The sequence below is a fragment of the Trachemys scripta genome, chromosome 4 (assembly GCF_013100865.1).
Source record: "Trachemys scripta elegans isolate TJP31775 chromosome 4, CAS_Tse_1.0, whole genome shotgun sequence".
In the NCBI taxonomy this organism is placed as follows: Eukaryota; Metazoa; Chordata; order Testudines; family Emydidae; genus Trachemys; species Trachemys scripta.
This window is the reverse complement of record NC_048301.1, coordinates 124,808,300-124,820,948: the sequence shown is the minus strand read 5'-3', so window position 1 is coordinate 124,820,948 and position 12,649 is coordinate 124,808,300. Positions and strand designations below refer to the sequence as shown.

The 12,649-nt window shown below is 52.5% G+C and overlaps 1 protein-coding gene across 17 annotated transcripts in view; it reads right to left on the bottom strand.

The window, feature by feature from the left end:
* Window positions 1-12,649, bottom strand: part of PLEKHA6 (pleckstrin homology domain containing A6) — a 136,587-nt gene that overhangs the window by 43,992 nt on the left and 79,946 nt on the right. For 16 of the 17 annotated variants that reach the window (XM_034767269.1, XM_034767258.1, XM_034767254.1 and 13 more), the window contains exons 2-6: window positions 7,330-7,416; window positions 6,839-6,953; window positions 5,618-5,722; window positions 5,029-5,101; window positions 3,514-3,614 (exon numbers count right to left, since the gene is read on the bottom strand). In XM_034767269.1, coding sequence (XP_034623160.1) covers window positions 3,514-3,614; window positions 5,029-5,101; window positions 5,618-5,722; window positions 6,839-6,940 — 381 coding nt within the window. In that variant the 5' untranslated portion in view covers window positions 6,941-6,953; window positions 7,330-7,416. Of the gene's footprint in view, window positions 1-3,513; window positions 3,615-5,028; window positions 5,102-5,617; window positions 5,723-6,838; window positions 6,954-7,329; window positions 7,417-7,815; window positions 7,835-12,649 lie in introns of those variants that run through there. The other variant, XM_034767270.1, reaches the window with a different exon arrangement.

The following is a 12,649-nucleotide window of genomic DNA, read 5'->3' as shown; positions in this document are numbered from 1 at the left end:
GGGGGGGGGGGGGGGGGGGGGGGGGGTGGGGGGGGGGGGGGGGGGGGGGGGGGGGGGGGGGGGGGGGGGGGGGGGGGGGGGGGGGGGGGGGGGGGGGGGGGGGGGGGGGCTGTCAGGGGATGTGGGTGTGGATAAGGGTTGGGGCAGTCAGGGGACAGGTAGGGGGTAGGATCCTAGGGGGCCAGTTAGGATGTGGGGAAGGTCTCAGGAGGAGGCAGTCAGGGGACAAGAGGCAGGGAGGCTTAGGGAGGGGGTGGAGTCCTGGGGGGCAGTCAGGGGACAAGGAGTGGGGGGGAGGGTTGGGGATTCTGAGGGGGCAGGAAGTGGGAGGGAGTGGAAGGGGCAGGGGCGGGGCTAGGACAGGATGGGGGCGGGGCTAGGACAGGGGCAGGGCTAGGGCGGGGCTCCTCCCGTCCTCTTTTTTGATTGTTGAAATATGGTAACCCTACCAAAACTGCAGATGCGCAGTGCTGCCCAGAGGATTCAGGGGGCCTGGGGTCTTCGGCGGCGGGTCCTGGAACGAGTGAAGGACCCGCCGCCAAATTGCTGCCAAAAAATCTTGGGGGGGGGGGCCTGAAAACTCTCGTGGGGGCCCCTGCGGGATCTGGGGTAAATTGCCCCACTTTCCCCCCCCCCCCTCTGGGCGGCCCTGCGGATGCGGCAAGTAAACAAACCGGCCCGGCCTGCCAGGGGGCTTACCCTGACGGGCCACGTGCCAAAGGTTGCCAATCCCTGATCTATGCACATGCTTGAGTCCTATTGGAGTCAATGGGATTTAGCATGTGCTTCGCCCAAGTGACACCTTCCAGCCATTGGAGCTCCACAGAAGCCGAAGGGACTGCACAGAGTAAGTGAGGGCACAAACCAGCTGCTACGTGCTTCTCTGACCTCCCCCAAACCCTGGCCTGGGTCAGGACAGAGGCGGCTGAGGAGACTAATAAAACACGAGAAAGCCTTAAATCTCTCATTCTCCCTTTGGCTGACATTGGGTCAGAGCCGCATTCTCTCTAACCGCTGTTCCCCATACGGGCCTGAAGGGGTTAACCCGACTGGCAGTGAGTTCAGGAGGCCGGATCCATGCTTTATTAATGACCCAAATGTTCCCAGGACTTGCCAGTTCTTGAAGGTTCTTTCCCTTGCTCTCTTGTTTTATTGCCATTAATAGGACAGGGAGCCTCTGGAGGGCGGAGCAGACCTTTCGCCCTCTGCTGAATGTTGCAATATAAGGTTTGGAGCAGGAATGAATGTGCAAATAATATTCTAGTGACGAGCACCCAAAAATGCCTCAGAATAAAAACAAAATAGAGCGGTGCGTGTAGCACGGCCCCAGGCTGGAGAGAATCAAGGTTGCGTGTGTAACGCTGCCCCCAGCTGCAGAGAATCCAGGCTCTGTGTGTGTCTCTGCAGCTCTGTCCCCAGCTGGAGAGAATCAAGGCAGTGTCTGTGTGCAAGCATTCGGCATAGGAGTGTGGTTTTGTGACTTGTGGATTTTTGTTTCCGTGTGTACATCTGTGTGCATCGGTGGGCGAGCTGGGTTTTCTTTGAGCGAGAGTTGAGCATAAACGGGTGCAAGTGAGTGGGTGTTTGTATGTGGGAGTATGTTTGTGTGTGTGTTCATGTGCACCTGTGTGATTGCACGCAAGGTGTGTTCGGCCTGTGTGCTAGTGCAAGTGGGAATATGCATATGTACAAGTGTGAAAAACAATTAAGTCTTTGAGTGTGTGTTTGGCCCATGGTTTGGATGCACATTTCAATTTGCATACGTGAATGGACAGATTATTAAGTCTAGGTGAGTTGTGAGCATGGACTACCGTGTGTACAACGGTGCTTGTGCGTGTCTGAGTGTGCATGTATGTGTAACACTAACTGCTCTTGGGAGGATAAAACCAAACGGCTCCTTTTGCCCACAGCTCAGCAGGAGTTTCACAGCTTCAGTCCCTGCTCCATTGCAGCCGCTCCCCTCAGCACAGAAGTTTGACAAGTAGAAACTAATTACGTGCTAAACAATTACAATATATTGCCTGTGTGTGTATGTGAGAGTGAGTTTGTGTGTGTGCGTGTGAGAGAGAGAGAGAGAGTGAGAGTGTGAACACTAGTCTAAACTAGTTTAAAAGAGAGATGGGGGAAGCCCTCCTGCACATCTGGGCTTGAACGCAGTCTAATTCTAGCACTGCCGGAGGTGCGATTCTATAGCAACGCTGGCTTACGTACGTTTGTTGTTTTTATTAACAAGGGAGAGTAACTCAAAACGGGGGAATGGCTGAGTAGACGGCTTGCGAAAACCCTCACACAGCTGTCAGCTGAGAAGGAGAAGCCCCTCCTTGGCATTGGGTTACTAGCATGCTTTGATCACCGCTGGCTAGGAGCAATTCACGCTTGTGCAGCAGGGTAACACACTTAAACCTATGGGGTTGACACACACACAGCTTCCAGTTAGAGGCAGCGTGGCCTAGTGACTAGAGCACTGGACTGGGCATCGGGAGATCTGGGTTCTATTCTTGGCTCTGCCACTGGCCTGCTGGATGACCTTGGGCAAGTCACTTGCCTTATGTGTGCCTCAGTTTCCTCATCTGTACAACAGCAGTAACGATCCTGACCTCCTTCAAAAAGTACTTGAGAGTTATGGGTGTAAAGCACTTGGTGGTGGTATTATTGTGCTTGCTTTCTGCACAGGGGTCAATTTCACCCCGTATTAGCATCAAGACTGCTAAGCACCCTCAACTCCCGCTGAAGTCAATAGGAGCTGAAGACACTCGCCATCACACAGGCTCTAACTCAGTCTGGATCTGCAAGCCAGCTCCTCCACCCATCTTTCTTACAGACAGAGGGACAGCTTCAGAGGGGGAACAAGCAGCAGGATTCCTCCTACAATCTGAGCTCCCTCCCCAAGTCACGGGGCGCTTTGGTCTGGGTCTGGTCTTTGCATTCTGGCTAAACGTTATTGGACTGGAAACCCAGAGACCCGATTCCCCTGTTTTACCTCTCATGTGGTCCTCTTCACATCTGAGCAAAGCAGGCGGCTCAGAGTGGGGGTGCCATATGCCCCCCTGCTTGGCGCAGGTGTGGCCAGTGACAAAAGTGGCAGGGCTGGGTCACACCCTAGAAGGCTAAAAGACCTGGACTCGTTAATCCTGTTCTGAGCACGGTGAGAGGACACAGCGGCAGTTCTCTCTCTACCCCTAGTGCTGTGTCAAGGACTCCAGTTTGCAGCAGGCAACCAGGTCACTAATGCCCATTCTTCCCCTTCAGGTATGTGCCTGTCTTTAGCGACCGTCCACAGCAGCTCACACCTCCCCCAAGCACAGGTCACCACAGGAAGTGGAGAGCACAAGCCAAGAGACCTCTGAGCGCTGCTGTTACCCAACAGCCTACGTCAGGCCCTACCAGGCAGCGAGATTCTTGGACGGGAGGGTCGCGCGACAAACCGCGGCTCCATTCGTGGCCTCCGGGAACCGGGCCAATGGCTGGGAGCACGACGCTGCCCCCGAGATGCCGTCACGGCCACACACTGACCTTAAAGGTGTGTTTCCTGCTGATGTTGTCCGATGGCTGGATGGCTGCCACCCGGAAGCTGAGAAGCGGGATGCTGCCCAAGATGCTGTCCTCCTTCTCATCTGCATTGACCCAGGGGGAAGAAATGGGCGTTAGATAAGGAGGGGGGAGTTCCCCTCCTTAGGCCAGTTTGGAGATGCCAGGTGGTTGGCAAGACCCGTCTCCCCTTTAAAGCAGCAGCACGAGGAGAGGGGGAAGTGGACGAGGCTCCTCGGGCTAGGAACGCATCCCTCCTCTCTTCTGCTGAAATGGGAGCTGGGCTCCTAAGAGCGACCACAGCCCAGGGACCGGAGCCAGCCTACCTGTGGAAGCCGGCTCCCTCCCTGTCGCATCTGCCCATCTGTTGTTCTCTTCTCCCGCTCCCCCCCGCCCCCGCAAAAACCTATCACTCACAGCTCACAATACAGGCTGGTTAATTATTCATGCCCGCCCTCCAGACCTGCTGCCAGGGATTAGGCCGAGCCAGCGGCCTGCTGGAAAGCGGAGGTTGCAAAAGGTGTGGGGTGTGTGAAGGGGTGAATCTCCATACCGAGGAGTGCTCCAGCCCGGATAAGGTTGGGGACTGATTTGGCATCTGAATTCAGGACTGGCTTCCGTCACTCCTTTATGGCATGGGGCAGCTGTTTCCCACGGACCTCGAGCAGCTGTATGGTGCCAGTGCCCCCCTCATGCCCTCTGTTTCTTGGCACCATTGATAACAGCTGCTCGAAAAGCCAACTTGGCCCTAGGAGGTCCAGGCAAAAGGGTGACAGGTTTGTTTGCTGATGTTAATCATTAACACAGGGAAGCTGGAGTTGGAGCATTCAGATCCGGGGCATGCCAAGAGCAGCGCCTCTGGTATACAGACCCACAGCTCCCCACGGAGAGAGGCAGGGCTAGCTTCTGGTCTCATCTGGGCCAGGTGAGTAAGGGAACAGCTGAGCCAGCAGGGAGCTGCTGAATTTGTACCAAGCACGATCCCTTTCACAGTGTTTAACCAGAGGGCCATGCAACCGTCCCCCCACCTTGGATACTGTAAGAGAAGAGGCTACAGAAAAACCGAAGGATGCATGGATGGAGCTACCTTCCACAGCATTCCCCCCTGGGAGCACCTTGTACTATCTCTCTCGGAGCCCTGTCCTGCAAGGTGCTGAGCGTACGTGGCTCCCATTGAGGGGGAAGGTGCTCGGCACCTCATGGGGATCCCTCAGCAACTCGTAACAGCAAACCCTTCCCTTCGAAGAGGTGGGTTTTAAGTCCTCCTCTGACTGGCCACACCCATCTCCCTGCAGCCACCTGCTGGGCGGGATTTGCTCTGCCTCAAACAACAAACTGGGTTTCTTCACCGGCACTGGACTCAGATCCGACCCCAGTTGCCCAGATTGACCCCTGGTCACCTGGCTTTGGGGCTGTAAGTGCACCAGGAGCTGCCGGATCCCTCCCCAATCAGGACTGGGCCCATGGGACGGCTCTTTAGTCCTCGGCCCCACCACCTACCTTTGTAATAGAAGAGGCAGCGATCCACCAGCACGAACCAGCGCTTATTCCACTGCTTCACGCCAGAGCTGGCCTGCAAGAGAGGCATGAGTGAGAGGGTGCCCCAGACCCATCGCTGCTTGTAAAGCGGAGAGGGGGAAAAGTGGGGGAAAGCGAGTGGGGGAAGCCGCAGCATCTCGTGCATCACAGGGAGAGCCCAGGGTGGGCTCCATTGAGGAGAGGGCACAGGGTGGCACTGAGCCGTGCTGGCTTGCAGGAGCCATCGCGGGAGGGAGTGACTGGGGAGAGGTGCAGGCCAGATGGGGCAGGCACCCAGCAGCAGCTCTCCCTGCTGTCATAGCCAGATGCACTGGAGCTAGGTTGGGACAGATAGAGGGTGGGGCGGGGGAAGTCTGGCAGGTGCGTGGAATGGGCACCCAAGAGCCACGCCCCATGCAGTCCCACACCAGCCCTAGTGCGGCATGGGGCACCACATCATCCCTCGGTCCCTGCTGATGCCCAGGTGTTGGCTGACAGAGGGAGGTGGCACTGCGAGATGCATGGCTCAGGCGGGGGAATGCTCCCCACCGCGGCACAAGGGGGACGTTACCTGTTTGAAGAGCCAGCCGCTTTTGGTCACCGCGGCGTTGGGATTCCGCTTCATGGAGTTGGAGCGCTTCCCGAAGGCGATCCCCTTCCGGGAAGGGCGCGAGGCCTTTGGAGAAGGAGAGAGGAGGCTCTCAGAACGCTCCGGCTTTAGAACAGCCTCTCCCAGGGGTGGCGGCAACAGCTGTTGGGGGCGTTTGCTTTCCCGGCAAACCCACGGGGAATAGTCAGACCCAGCCATGCAGCTCACGGAGCATGCGGCTGAGGGATGCCTTGCAATGCTGCCATCTGGCGGGCAAGGGAGAGCTGCATCTTACCGCCAGCACTCCTATCACATCACTCTTGGGAAATCTCAGCCATTTACCCTGTTTCCCCGAAAATAAGACAGTGTCTTATATTAATTTTTGCTCCCAAAGATGCGCTAGGTCTTATTTTCAGGGGATGTCTTATTTTTCAGAAATGAAAAATGCCTTATTATCGGTGGATGCCTTATTATCGGGGAGGTCTTATTATCGGGGGGATGCCTTATATTACAACGAGAGGCAAAACTGTAAGTAGGCCTTATTTTCGGAGGATGTCTTATTTTCGGGGAAACAGGGTAGCTACTTGTCCAAGGCTCGCCATTGCTTCCTCCTTGCAACCAGCTCGGCCTATCTTTTCCCTACCGCAAAACAGGGGTGGATCCTAATCGCTGCCTTCGCTTTGCTGATGCTCTGATCCCAGCCAGCTACTTCCCCTTAGTGTGGAAGGGGCGTGATAATCGCCTCACTGCTATGCCGGATTTTTCATTCCCACATCTCAAAGAACCTCACAAAGACGGGTCAGTATGATTGGCCCCATTTTACAGAGGGGGAAACTGAGGCACAGAGCGGGGAAGCCACTTGGCTGAGAGCAGGGGGTCTGTGGCAGAGCTGAGAAATGAACCTAGATCTCCTGAATGCCAGTCCAGTGCCTAAACACCCATCTTCGTCCCTGAATGCTTTTGTGCCCCACAGCGACTCCAACAGGCTAAATACATCTACTTACCAGCAGGCATCGCCAGGGCAGGTGTGCTTGGCTACCCCCAGCCCATTCAACAAGAAGAAGGGCCCTTTCAGATGTCCAGAGGCAATGAGAACATTAGGTATAAGGGGCAGCTTAGATCCAGCTGGCTAGGGGCACGGTTGGGAATAGATTCCAGGTCTCCTAGGGTCCCAGGCCAGTGTCCAGTGCTCCATGAACATACCCGGCCATTTGGTCGCTCCTGAGGCATCTCTGACACCATGGTGTGGTTGGATGATTCGCTGCTGATGGTCGCCGGTCGCTTCCCACCTGCTTTGCTGGACATGTCCACTGTAGAGCTGCCATCGAAAGAGAGGGGGAAAGGAGAGAAAAAAGCTTATTGCGGATCTCTGCCAGGACAGCTGAGGAATAACGGCCCAGACGTATGACACACTGATACACTTATGGTGCTCACCCCTATGCACAGGGCTGACTTCCACGGATGAGGCCCACACTGCAAACACACAGACGTGTCATACATACATAGCAAAGCAAGGCTGCCCCTCGTCTCACAGCAAAGCCATACTGTTCCCTGGCCTGTAGATCCCCTGCAATGGTCTTTGCTCTCAATATTTCCTTGGTATTATTAGTTCTTTTCCCCTCTGGTTCCTTCACTTCAATCATTATGTACACACACACACACACACACACGGCAGCATTCTAAAACAAACCTACTTCTGTAAACGTAAGTCAAATCTTGCGTTTTCTTCTGGGATGTGTCCAGTCACAGGGTGCAGAAACGTGTTCCGTCTTTCATTGTGGCTGGAAAACAGAGGAGAGTTTGGCGGAATTAAACGGCTTTGGAGTGAACAGAGCGGCGTGCTCCATCCCGGCTCTTCTTTTGCTTTGTGTACCAGTTCAAAGTGCTGAAAGTTGTTGCTGCAGGATATTATGGAGGCAAATAACGGAAGGCTTGACTGTGCCCAGCCTTCGGCTTCTTTCTGACATAGCTCATGAATGAATTTCAACTCACTAAGGGCGGAAACAACATTTGCAGTGACTCTACATTAGTAAAAATGATCAGGGTTTATCAAGCCACATGCTTCAGGGCATATGTTTATCACCAGATGGGGTCAGGAAGGATTCTCCTCATCTACCATAGAGTATGGTTTAGCATTGTGCCAATAGGTACATTTTGAGGGGGTGACCTTGTATACATACCCCTGAAACTTCCTGCACTGTCCACTGCTGGAGATGGGATGCCAGCCGAGGTAAGCAACTGGTCTCTTCTTGTCCAGCTGTTTTCATAACTAAGAATGAGTGAACCTTGGGTAGTTTGAGGTGGCGAGAACCTCAGTATGTTTTAGGGATTTGTAAAATTAATTCATGTCTAGGAGAGGCAGGAACCTGAAACACTGGTGGGTTGAGTGTGTGGGGGAAGCAGGAGGGTTTTGTGATTCAGTTATAACTGCCCCCTCCCACCTTTCTGCGTATAGACCAGCCCAGCTATGTATTGGGGACAGAAGAAACTGTCTGCCCCACAAGCTGGACAGAACACAAGCCGTGGTGGTCCCAATCACGCTCCCATTTCAGCCCTAAATTCTTGGGCTTTGTGGTTGTAATTTCAACTCCGCCCTAGGTGTATGCCAATAAGAGGCGACTACTACTTTAAGACCAGGTGGGATTGTACGCAGGAGGCTTGGCAAACCAGCTGGAGCATCTCCGGGGCTGAAGAGAGACAAGGTCAGAGCAGAGTGTGAAGATGAACACACATGGCAGAGCCCATCTAGCAGCTGCCATTAAGCCTGGCCGACATATGGTGCCGGTAGACGGAGTTCATCCATGCACAATGCTCTCCGTCTCCTCTTGCCACTGAGCAATGATGCCACAAAGGCAGATCCTCCTCAGGCCAGTATTCACAGCACTTCCACTTCCCCAGATACACGTCCAGATGGATGGAAGCATTTATGCCACATTTGCACAGACCCGGCACACAAAACCAGACTAGCATTAGCCCCTTCACTACCACCTAGTACATGCTTGAATTCCACAGGCCGTTTCCTGTGGAGCATCCATTTGGATGAGCGGCATGTATTGGAAGAGAAGCTTTCAGAGGTGTCAATAGACCGGGCTAATGAATAGCCCCCAATGGCAGTCACCTGTCATAACAGCCTATTAAATCTCAGTCTTCAGGGGCTTTCCTCCCTATTAATTTTGCTGTGTGACGCAACCACATGTTCTAACAGACAAAGAAGCAGCAAGCCCATTGGTGTACATTATTACAAAGCACCGACGTACATAATGCAGCATGGACGGGGTTACGCAGGCGCTAGTAAATAAAGTACGAGTGACACGCCCAAAGCCACACGGATATGGATTTCATATCGCCAGTCAGCCCCTGGAAAGACCTGGCTTTACCGTGGTCCTTTACCGGCTCCAGATCCTCATTATCGGAGTAGCAGTCAGTACCCATAGCAATCACCCTACCTTGTTATCACACAGCACTTTTCAGACCTGGATCTCAAAGCCCCTTACAGAGATGGGCTGGTATTAGTCGTCCTGTTTTACAATCAAGAAATGGGGGCACAGAGAGGTTAAAGGGATTGATTTTCGGAGGGACTGAGCTGCTGCAGCTCCTACCGACTTTATCTGGATTCATTTGCACTCAGGCTGCAAGGGTCAGATCCAGACACCCTCACACAGAACAGGACTTTCCTCCTTGAGCGCTTCCATTGGAACGACTCAGACCACATGTGGAGTACGGCGTTACTGAAGGTGAGCGAGGGTATCAGCATCTGCACTAAATCCACAGTCATTCTGCAGCAACTGGGAATAAAATCCAGGAGTCGGCTCCTTGTCCTCTGCTCTAACCACTAGACTACTCCAGCTCCCAACTAATTGTTGTCAAACCCAGTCCCTGGGACCACTGGCTACTGGATGCACAGGCCCATAGCTTGCTCCCAACCTCTCTGATTTCCACAGGGTCACCTGGGTGCAGCAGAGCAGAACTGGGCCCATTGTCTCTAGCTCAGAGCCCTGAGCATAGGGCTTCACTACAGAGACAAGGCTCTCTGCCTCACGTTTTGTCTGAGACTGACCAGGAGAGAACGTTCTCTGCCAGTGATTGGCACTCACACTTGCAGGAACAAATTGAATTTCCCCATCCCAGACAATAGCCACAATCTTCCCAGGTATGGCAGCATTCCGAATCCCATGAGGGATCTCTGCAAGTGGGATTTAAAGGAGCGGGCTGTGGCTACTGGCTTTGGCTTGGAGGAAGCAGATGAGATGCTAGCTTGCAACTAGGGCAGAAAACGGACACAATAAAACCAGAGCAAACATCTGTTCACCTTTGTCCCCCTTCTACACGCGCTCACAGACGTTAAGAACAGAGCTGCTCTTTTACGAAGGATCTGAGTGGAGGTAGAACCCCAGATCATGTGCGAATGCCGGCAGAGGGCTCCAAAGAAGCAGAAGCCACAGGACTTCATCCAACAGCCTGGTAGCCACAACAGGGCATGAAGAGCCCCTTTCGAAAGCTGATGGATTTGCAACACTTAATGAACGGCAAATTGCAGCAGAATCTCCCTTCGCTAATCCACACACTGCATAATCTGTGCAACAAATTTCATCTGCACTTCCCAGCAAAGCTGAGACCTCATTAGCTTTCCAGGACATATCACAGAACATCGACTGTGACATGATGAGATATTAACATAAAATGAAATTACTGCTGTCCAACTAAATTAGCGTGGTCATGTTCTCCGACATGCTGTTTTTAAGTGGGGAAAACTCAACGCTGGTGTAACTCCACTGGGCCTGCTGTTTTTTCACTTACCCCTTCGTTCGGAAAAAGAGTCATTCACAATAGTAATGGCCCTGCAGCCCTACTAAGTGCAAATGAGTGAGATTAGACTGCACGTGGGAAGACTGTTTATAATAAGAGATGGAATTGCGTCACTGAGAGCTTGATTCTGCCATGCATGGGAGTAAAACCTTGTGCCTTAAGCAGCCCCAAGGAAACCAATGGCCTGATCCAACTCTCAGAATCATTGGAAGTCTTTCACTGACTTTAATGGTGGTTGGATTGAGTCCTGAATTAAACCACAAAAGATGTACCAGATTAACTATACCGGTGTCGTTAAAACAATCTAACCTCTGTAGTACAATCAGTTACACTGCTATAAAAGTTTAGAGCTTATTCCTGTACAGGAAGGGGAATAAATTATACTGATACAAGGAACCTTTTTACTGGTATAACTGTGTCCACATTATGGGTTGAACTGGTACAGCTATTTCGGTAAACCGCCCCATCCCACAGACAATGATATCAGTATAAAAACGGTGCAGGTTTCAGAATTGTATTCAGTTCCGAACACCCCTAAAACGTTGCAACATTCAAGATCAGCGGTTCTGGGTGGGGCTGGCTTGCCAGCAGCCCCAGCATTCCGGCGCGGCCCCAGCTCTGCTCCTCGGTTCCTGCAGGCCAGAGGACTGATTTGATTGTGGGCCTGTTCAGAAATTGCTTTCAGTGGGTAAGAAAATCCAGCCTTTAATTTAAAGTAAAGCATTTGCAAAGGGAAAACGCGACCACTGCCAACTGCGGTTACGTGAGCAAAACCCAAAGTCAACAAATTAAGGAGCAGAAAACCCGGCGGTTTCTGGGGATTTCGGCAAAGCCCCCAAACCACTAGTACACTGCTGAAAACGCGTTACACTGGCTAATTGCCCTGTTACGTTATCAAAATGCAGACAGCAGTAGTGCCAGGGGCCTTGGCTTTGCGAGGAAAACCAGCCACCAGTGGTGCAGCTCCAAGGGTGGTAGTAATCTATCTAGCTACGGTATTTAGACTGTATGCTCTTTGGGGCAGAGACGTCTCTTTGTTCTGTGTTTGTACAGCGCCCAGCACAATGGGGGCCTGCGCCATGACCAGGAACCCTACCTCTCCTGTAGGACACAAATAATTGTATCCCCCCTCCCCATTACAGTACTATCCGCGCACCTCACAATCTTTAATGTAATGCATCCTCACTACACCCCTGGGAGGTCGGGCAGGGTTATCATCCCCATTGTACAGATGGGAAACTGAGGCACAGAGTGAGACTAAGTGACTTGTCCAAGGTCACTCATGGATTCTGGGGCAGAGCAGTGGCTAAATCCTAGGCTAGTGCCCTAACCGTTGGACCATAATGTAGACAGAACTCAGGCGTTTTTACCATTTGCTGTCTAACCCTAAATGCCCAGTACAGTTGCCACTGGTCAAGAGTTATAGGTCCCTAATTTCCTAGTATGGATGGAGCCAACCAGGGTCTGAGTCCTCGCTGCCTCATACCTTTGTAGCCATTTGCACCTGTGTACAGTGAATACAAAGCCTGGCCTATACAAAGTTGTACCCATTTAGCTAAATCTGTTTAGATATATCAGGGCAACTTTGCGTATGGACGCTCAAGTTGGTTTAAACCTGGTTTATAGTGATTTAGCTTGTACTTTATATCAGCTAAACCAGCATAAGCCAGATTTAAACCAATATGAGTAATCTTCACAGACAAAATTGCACCAGTTTAACATCACACTTTCATTGACTCCAGTGCAACTCCCATGTGCGGACAAACTCCAAGTTGCTACTGATTGAGAACAGCAGCATTTTATACTGCACCCAGGTGTGGATGGCTGCAGGAGGTCCAAAGCAGCGGAGGAGGACTCAGCCCACAAGCTCCTCCTCATTCCAGTAGAGACAGGATGAAAAACCACCTTCTACACATTCAGTTAGTGGGCCTGATTCACCGCTCACTAAAGTCAAGGGGAGTTTCCTCCAGGACTTTGCTGGCTTTTGAGTCGGGCCCTTGACTGCCAGGTTGGAGAACCCCAGGAATCAGCAGGTTTCAGGTGCAGTCCGTGTTACAACCCTGGATCTCTCCTCACTTTGGTGAGTTAGAAATCAAGGTTAAGGCACGAATACAAGTTCACTACCAGCTTTGCTTGATCCTGTTCAAGGGCGGTTTGCAATGTTCTTCAAGGGAACAGAGAATGGCTGCAATATAAATTACGCCCCCT